Source organism: Anguilla anguilla, chromosome 7 (genome assembly GCF_013347855.1).
Source record: "Anguilla anguilla isolate fAngAng1 chromosome 7, fAngAng1.pri, whole genome shotgun sequence".
In the NCBI taxonomy this organism is placed as follows: Eukaryota; Metazoa; Chordata; class Actinopteri; order Anguilliformes; family Anguillidae; genus Anguilla; species Anguilla anguilla.
The window spans coordinates 46,268,855-46,277,999 of NC_049207.1; the positions used below are offsets into that span (position 1 = coordinate 46,268,855).

At 42.6% G+C, this 9,145-nt stretch overlaps 1 protein-coding gene across 6 annotated transcripts in view; it reads right to left on the reverse strand.

Annotated features, from left to right (window-relative positions):
• mon2 (MON2 homolog, regulator of endosome-to-Golgi trafficking) overlaps positions 1 to 8,649 on the reverse strand; it is a 28,833-nt gene extending 20,184 nt beyond the window's left edge. For all 6 annotated transcript variants that reach the window (XM_035426383.1, XM_035426382.1, XM_035426379.1 and 3 more), the window contains exons 1-2: positions 8,148 to 8,649; positions 685 to 748 (exon numbers count right to left, since the gene is read on the reverse strand). In XM_035426383.1, the coding sequence (XP_035282274.1) occupies positions 685 to 748; positions 8,148 to 8,255 (172 nt within the window). In that variant the 5' untranslated portion in view covers positions 8,256 to 8,649. The remainder of the gene's footprint in view (positions 1 to 684; positions 749 to 8,147) is intronic.
• Positions 8,650 to 9,145: the final 496 nt, after the last annotated feature.

The window sequence follows — 9,145 nt, forward strand, 5'->3', positions numbered from 1 at the left end:
CTAACCGTGGCATAACTTTGTTCTCTTTCAGGGGTTGAGGAAACAGATTAACACTGTCACTTAACACACTCCCCAACACTGTGACATAACATTGAAACAGATTAACACTGTCACTTGGCACAAGCATAACACTGGCATAACTCTCTTCTCTTTCCGAGCTATGGCAACAGCAGACACAAATGCCTACCAACACTGTCACTTAGCACTGCTACACTGTCACAGCCCTACCGTATAATGATGCTGCGCACACACACAAGTCACAAATAAAACACCAGGTTGGTGCTTCATTCCATTTAGACTCAATTAATGAAATTAAATTAATTAGAATAAATTAATAAATTAATTTCAATTCGCTGAAACTTCGTCATTCAGTTTTAGGGTTACTTTTAACTTCATGTAATGAATTTGAATTGGAACTAACCCCCTAGTGGTTTGCAAATTACTTCATCAATCAGTAACACTGGCTGTTTCCCCAAAAGCCAATTCCCCGCCCTGAACCATGCATGCGTTTGCCTGTCAGCTCATATGAAGGTAGACTTAATGAACAGATAAAAGCCTGAGGACATGCTCAGCTCTGACACATCAGACAGGTGCTCTCTCTCTCTAGAAGCATCAATCTTCCCTTGTCCCCTTCAGTGGTATCATCCACACCCCCAGGGGGCGATATGGAGCCATCTCACCCACCTGCCAGGATGTCTGTGTTCCTCGCTGCAATGGTTTTGATCTTCACAATCCCAGATTCTGCAGCCTGGACAAAAAAGATGGGTTTATAATTTTACTAGCACAACACTGTCAAAATGATAACAACCTAGACTCTGAACAAGCCAAACAAATTTAAATGAAGAAAATATGTAGTTTATTTGAGACATACATAATCTGCTATAGGAATTAAATGTTTTGGTTGTTTAATCAACACTACGTTACGTTGCAACTCGCGTTATCATTAGTGGAAATTTTATTTTAAAAATGAACACCATTTTATTCTATACTGTACCTAAGGAAAGATGTTTGGTTTGAGATGAAGAGGTTAATGCAATATCTGCCATGCTGTAGGCAGACAGCTCCCTGTTCATGAGAAGTAAGACCAACCCACCTCCAGGGCTGGGCAGAATTTCAAACACAAGTATGTGAAATATGCATTCGCATGTCTGCATTTCATATTTAATACGTGCTGCTCGTCTCTTTTCTCTGTGCCAACCTGCAAAGCAGCTACCACCTCCACCATTTTGACCATTTTATTAATACATTTTCTGGAGGCATTTTGTGTATTGTAGCAATAACATACATATCTTTTTCCACAGCCATTGCCAATTCGCACTTATGTCTCTTAACGTGCGATAGCAACGATGCAAAGGTGATTCAGACGTTTAATTTCTCAGCTCATTGTTTGGGGCCTGAAAGCAGGGCCTGTGGGCTCACCCGAGGGCCTAAGTGGGGGCTTTACCTCTCAGAGCTGGCCAGTGCAATCGTACGTCTATCAAACAGCAAACACATCTTACCGCACGCCGTCTGTCAACCATCAAACCCTCTCAGCAAACAGACACACGGCAGCACAGCACTGAGCAATCCACTCTCACACAGTAACCTCAGGGTGCTGTGAATAAGCGCATAACCAATAAGACAAATATCATTCATTTACAGTACAGAATGAACATGCCTCAGGAGCGCACATCCATCACAAAGACAAAGTCATAAATAATAAAGGCAAAACAACAGCCGCCATCGCCGTTTCATTGGGCCAAATCCAAACGTAAGCCAAGGGGAATTACCAATAACAAAATGTTTAACGGGAATTCAATTCTTGTGAAAATAACCCAGAGAACCCTCACAGATGTTAATAATCAGACTATCTGATCAAACTGAATGGTCTGACATTATTGAGCAATATTTTCTGGTCAAATTACTTCAGGAGTACAATATGTAAATCTCCAAGTCCTCCCCAACCCCCAAAGTACTCCCAACCCCCCAAATCCTTTTTTTTAAGGATTCAGAGATGCTCAATTTCAAAAGACACAGAGCGAACTGAACGAACATTCAGTCTCCAGTGGGAACCTTCTCAAGTTTTCTGCATACACCACTTCGAAAGAAAACAAGCAAACGGCAATACAGAAACGTGAACCAAAACCGTACAAAATATGTGTGTGTGTCAGGGAGCGAAAGACAGAGACAGAGACAGAGTGAGAGAGAGAGATAGAGAGATAGAGAGGGAGAGGGAGTGAAAGACAAAGACAGAGAAAGAGAGTGAGAGGGAATGGTCAAACAAAAGTAATACAGACAGGAGAGATCAAGATTTTACATAGCCCAAAATGATTTTTTAGTTAATTTTTTAGTTCTCATTCATCTGTGTCATTACACACAAAAATTGTTTATTTTATGCACTGCTTGCATCTGAAAAACAGCACCCAGGGAGCTATATCAGGATGACGGTGCAGGACTGACTGCTCCAACAGCTTCTGGGTATAAAATACCGTCTGCCTTTTCAAACAGAGGCAATACAAACAGACCCGCCGCGTGATGTCACCAAACCAGCCCTCCAGGAAAAATGACACATCACAACGCGGCGCTGTGCGAAACTCTTTCACTGGCTGTCCACCGGGTGTGAGACATGATTTCACCCTTGGGTAGATTAAGGGTTCAGCTGGCAGGCTGTCTCTGTCTGTCACACACACACACACACACACACACACACACACACATAACACACACACTTTCACACTCTCCAACTCATTGCATGCCACGCCACCCCTTGCTCGCCACGGAAGAAGCGGTGTGCCAAACTTCGGGCCGTAAATTGCGGGGGATTAGGCCTGCCGCACTTCGCCGCAAATCGATTCGAGATTTATGGCATCCAGGCCTCCCGTGCGCAACACACAAATTCCAATTAGCAGAATAATGGGCCGACTCGCGGGCAGATTCTGCTTCCTGATAACGGATTACCTCCGATCCAAAGCAGAGGGCTTCTCCTAATCGTTTCTGAACGACGGACGGGCAACATGCAGCCTAATGTGTTTGCCGCTCAGCTCCATTCTGGCTCATTATGGCTACAGCAGGGGTGCGCCCTAGGCCGATCCGCTCCAGGATTTAGTGCCAACTTCTGCTCTTAATTATTTCATTAGCTCAATCACATCCTGATCTGGCGTTTGTGTCAGCAACAGCTACTGCCGCACACTGCAAGCGTATCCAAAAGATTTTACAGTGCTCAAGTGAACCAGGGTAGTTTAGAGAGCTGTCATGAAACTAAAACTAAGGCAATTGGTTGGAACAAAAAGCCAGCACACAGACTCGCCTTACAGGACCACAGCTGTGCACCTCTGGGTGCAGCCTTGCCACCAGCTGACTGAATGCAATTTTTATGAAAGCCAGCCATTTTGTGCCAGACGCCGGGACTGGCTTCATCAGAAACGGCAGCTCTTTTCAGAAAATGCTAATCATCCTGAATTAAGCCATGAATAGTTTTCTTTCTCTTTTGTCTAAATGTAAACAGGCAAATGAATTTCCATCTCACATTTGTGAAAGATTCAGTAAAAAAATACTATTTAATTTGAATTTAAATTTAAATATACATACATATTAAAGCTTTGCACTTTACAAAAAAACATGGAAAAAAGTCATTATTGTGTAAATAAATTCTTTGGAACATAAAAGACAGCATAAATCCTTTTATTATTATTATTATTATTATTATTATTATTATTATTATTATTATTATTTAACCTGCACCTGAGGTCCCCCTGCTGTAGAGCTCCCCCAGTGGTGGGTGAGGTGAAGTACAGTCTGTGGCCCCACATTCCCTGTCCATTCTAAAAGCTCTGTGAATGAATGGACATACCTAATGCTGTGGTTCTCTTTGTGGCTATTAAGGAAGCTTTGTCTTCCTGTCCATGATAGCAGCGAGTCCATTATTGCAGGTTATTCCTGGAATAACCTGGAATAGCAGTCATACCCTGTGTACTGGCACCGAAACTGCATCTCCGATACGCCAAAATGTGATGTAGATCCTGTAATGTCTGGCACACACATACAGCCTCTGGGTGCACCAGCTGTGGGGACGCACCATGCAGGAAACGCAAACAGCTGAAATTCAAATTCTTTCACACGGCTTTTAGAAATGAAATGAAACATTCGAGCGATGCTAACAGGGTTTGACTTCAAATACAGCCCTCGGTTTAAACTCCACCTCCCTTCAAAGGCAGAATCTAACGACACGTATTTTTAACGTACGTAAGAAGGGTTGAAAACATTTCTGTACTTCTTACACAGGCTGTAAAAGCCATTTGAAACACCTTTTTTTGTCTGAAGATTAAAGCCTGTCACATTCCAGATGAACACCGCAGGAGAACAGAAGGAGAGCCATGGGCAATCTCACTCTGCTTAAATCACTGCTATTGGGCTGCAGTTTACAGTTAACCCAGGATACCATCATTTACAAAGACACAAAATGACATGAAGTGAAATGATCACTCTGCCTGCCTTTAATAGGGGAATGCGCCAAGTTTTTATGACAACTTAAAGTGTTCCATTCCCCATCCTATAATTTCTATTACAGCCAAACCCAGAAAGAACCCAGCCTCAACTGCAACGTGGCTGACACTTGGGCCCTGGCTGTACTTCCTTCCCTTTGGGTATTAACAGGAAGTAGTATCCACCCACCACCGTTGAGTACTCTGTGATTGGTGCAGCTCCCTCGACTGTTTACTACCAGTGAGCTGATGTCATGGCCGTCTCACCCCTATTTTAGTATCACTGGAGCTAATCTGGGGTAAGTAGGGGTGTTTGAACTAAGTACTGATGCAATAGTCATCAAATTCAATGATTTTCTGAATTCACCCCTTTAAGGTGTAAGATCACAAATATGTGATTAGAATGTTCTCAACTGAACCTTCTAACGCTGACGCAACAACAGCGACTGGTAATTGAAAACAATGGAGGTCTAGAACACTAAATTAGGATTCTGAAAAAACATTCCAAAAGACCTACTCTTTAAAGGGTTAAAAGGAACTGACGCCAAGCCTGTCGATCATAAACTAAACAGCTCAGCTTCTCAAACTCTCTTAAGTTCAGTTCCACTGAGAAAGAAAGAAAAAGAAACTTGGGAAGAAAACAGTCAGGGCACCGGTAAGCACCCCACTCCCTTCCCGAGCAAACTCGTCATTCTGCCACACACCCCTCTGTCACACTGTACAAAGCCACCCACTTAGCACATAGACTCAAAAAAACAAAAAAAAAAACATCTGCAACCATTCTGGGAAACGTCTGTTTTTCTTTCGCTCCCACAAAATACGAACAATTGCACAAGCGGACTTTTTTTTCTAGAAGGCAGCCAAAACCGGGGAGGAGTCGCTCATGCATTAGAGCGGGACCGTCATCCCCTCCGCGCAGGACAATTCCGAGATGCCGGTTGATGAATACAATACAAAACAGTAAAAGCCACCGGAGCGAAGGAACTGTGGACGTCCGTCCATTATCTATACCTGCTTATCCTGGGCAGGGTCGCAGGGGGGTGCTGGAGCCTATCCCAGCGTGCACTGGGCGAGAGGCAGGAATACACACAGTGGACGTTTCCACCGCAAATGGAAAATCAGTGCAGGGCAAACAGAGACGAGGTGGGAGAAGATATTACACTGCAGTTTATGTCTGAATCCGGGTGGAACGTGTGCCTGTTATCCATTATGGCTAAGGAGGCGGGCTTTTGACTCGAAGCGTGCAGGTTCAGATCTCAGGTGGGATATTGCCATTGTACCCTTGGGCAAGAATGACCTAGATTGCGTCCATAAACATCCAGCTGCATAAATTGATTGTGTAACATGTATAAGTCACACTGGTTAAGGGTATCCACAAAGCTAATAACAACAACAACAACAACAACAATAATATTAATAATAATCTGGATATTTTGAAGATCAATTTCCAGACAGACTTTTGAATTCCCAGAAAAACAAAAACTCACAACTCATGAAAAAAATTTGAGTATATCTCGTCATAGCTTATACTTACTCCTGTCCATACCTTTCAGTAGCCTAATTACATTATGCCATTGCAACATATCCACAACTCTATACATTTTAAACATAGTTTTCAAATATACATACCCTGCACTGTGGGTAACTTGGAAACAGCTGATCATTCAATTTAGTTAACAAATGCCTTTAATTTGCTATTATAAATCTAAGAATGTCAACACTTCTGAGTAAACTAGGTCCATTATATGATTGGCTGTTGATGAGAGACAAGAGATAAAAGTTATTTATGGACACCTAAATGAAAAATAAGGCCTAAACAGGGCAGGTTTCAGAGTCAGAAAGGAACTCAGCTGACCAACTTTATGTTTGGATAAAATATGCCAGGGAAGTTTTTAGGTGCTCTTAGCCGCTTGCTACATACTAAGTAATGAAAAAATAAATAAACTCATCTACTGTGCTTGAAAGCAGCTCATATTCAAAACAAGAAATAGCATGGCACTACAAAAAGGACCCACTGGAATTTGCCCACTGAAAAGGCTGTGCAACCAGCAATAAAAAGTTGAATTCACAATCCAGCTCTCTCTGAAACAAGACCAGGTCAAAACCTAGTATATGGCTGGACCTAACACACTTCATCCGGCCGACCAATGGTGTAACTTCATAACTCGGCCGACCAATGGTGTAACTTCATCACTCAGTCACTTAGTCACAGACATTCGCGTTTGTAGGGCTGGCCCCGCTGTTGCGGTCCAGCCAAAAAGGGGTTCTGGAAAGGTTCTTGGGCCTGTCTCCATAGGGATGGTAGGTGTGAAACGTGTGAAAGCTCACAAACTGAACCATTTTGTCCAACAGAGATCCCTTGAACTAGATAGGGTGCCTCTATGGAGACACAGAGAAGCCTTTTGGAACCCCTTCTTCTGAGACTGTAGAACTCTGCACTGGACTGGACTGGTTGGGCCAAGCAAAACAAGTTAACACGTGCTGTAGGAGTGGGGTGTGGGGGTGTTTGTATTTTTCTGAAAGAATGAATGACTCTGTTGTTCTGAACTCATACTAACCCAGTGATCTCGACTCAGACAGGCCTCTCTGTCATAAGTAGGCTTAAATGTGACACGTCAGTTTCTACGAAAGAAAGCATCTCCTTGTTCCAAAACCAGAATCTTCCCTTCGGAAAATAAGCAAAAGCAGTTACGTGTACATGAAATCGCCCAACTTCAGATCGAACACTTCAAGACTAAAATCAAATAGGCCTACACCGAAAGCCTTATGCACATGTTTTGCTTGATAGTAATGTTATTTTATTTTATTAGATAACGTTGTAACAAAGTATTGCTGCTGTCCTGTCCTTAGCAAGCATGCTCGGAGGAGCAAGAAAACAATGTGTGTTGCTACCGCTGGTGAGCAACCGCTATAAGGGAGCTGGCAAGATACTGAAGCATCTTCACTTCAAGTCAGTGACCCGTCAACTGTAGTGGAATGTAAGTTCAAAAAGTCTAACACGGTGTCAACGTCATTGTGGCCAGCCTGGTTTTCAGAGAAGCCCCCGAACTGATCCCAGCTAACTCTGACACAACATGAAAGCGCCATTCGTTTTTAATTTTAATTTTGCATATGTACAGCTATTGTCTTACCAAATGCCTTATTAGCTGCAAGTATAATCATTATAGCAGGGCTCGACGCTAACGTTCTTCCACGGTGCGCATGTGCTCCTAAATTGAAAATTTAGGAGCACAATGCATCCCAATTATTTGCCAGTTAGTACACACAAATTGTCAGGACAGATACTCGTAAAATGGGAGCACTGTAGAACGCTGTATAGTAACGTTTTCAACACAGGTGCCAATATAACCAGCGATCTTAGATTATTCATCACTTTCATACACACACCGGACATTTAAATCTGACTTTAGCGTAACGTTACGTTACGCTAAAGTTCCTGCCATTCACGCCCACACGGTAGTTCTACCAGCCGCTTCTTCCAAAAACGCAACCCGGCGTTGCATCCCAGCTGGTTTAATTTGCTTAGAACAAACAGGAAACAAACGCGTTTAATTTACGGAGAAAACGCACAACGAAATCGTACCAATGAGTTAGACAGAAAGACAACTAGCAAGTTAGAGAAATCAAGGAAAACTACAGGTAAGATCTGTCCAGCTATGAATTTTAGCAATACACCAGATCAGGTACCTCTTTGACTGGGGGGAATTTTTTCTTGCATTCCATGGACAGCGACCGCAAATCCGTCTGCATATTCTCAAGTAATTTCTTCACCGCTTCGGGGCTGCTGGTCGTCATTTTCGATACTGCCTTTGTCAAAAACTCTCGGTGTCAGGTATTTAAAAAAAGACTGTGATCGCAATCCTAGGACACAATCCGGCCTACTTTTCACCTCCTGTGGAAAAAAAGAAAACGTTTTGTGCCACCACAGAAGCGTCCATTGACACAATCTTCCAGTCCTCAGATATGCACTGTCCGCCTGTCAAACCGATTTGCAGCGGTGACACACGTACATGCCGTTCAGACACAGATCCCCGTGTCCTTACAGTTGATTGTAATCATTATAAGGCAGTCGCCTTCCATGCGAAAGGTTAACTAAATGTGATTTATATGTAAATTTGAGCCCGAACTATCGGGGCTTCTCGGTCTCCACCATTTGCAGCAGCAGTATGAAGCAAAAGCCACAATAAAAATGTGACTTCCGGTAACCACTAGAGCGGGAAATTTCACAATAAAAGTAAAAATTCACGCTCTCTTAGTATTTGCGTTGCATTATTGACTCAAAATGACATGTAATCCTGTAAGTATAATATTGTTTGGTTAATATGAATAGTTTGTTTACATTTTTGTAATAAATCTCATCGCGTGGTCAACATTGCTGTTCCAGTCCCACAATTCCCGAGTGCCCACTGACACGTCATTTTCAGCTTCCGTAAACACGGACAGAATTTTCGTGACGCCTGGGTCAGAGTTGTGAAAGGATGATTGTAAAAATGTCTGGGGGTCATGAAAACTCTTTAAAACTTTAAATGAAAGAATACAATTCATGCACTAAATACTGAAAACAAATATGATTTAACCAGTGTTAACAACTGGTAGACAACCGAAAAGGCCGTGCTTAATTTTAGTTAACGTAAAATTGAATACTGTCGCTTTAATTAGTTGCGGTATTTTATCTGTGTCGAAAC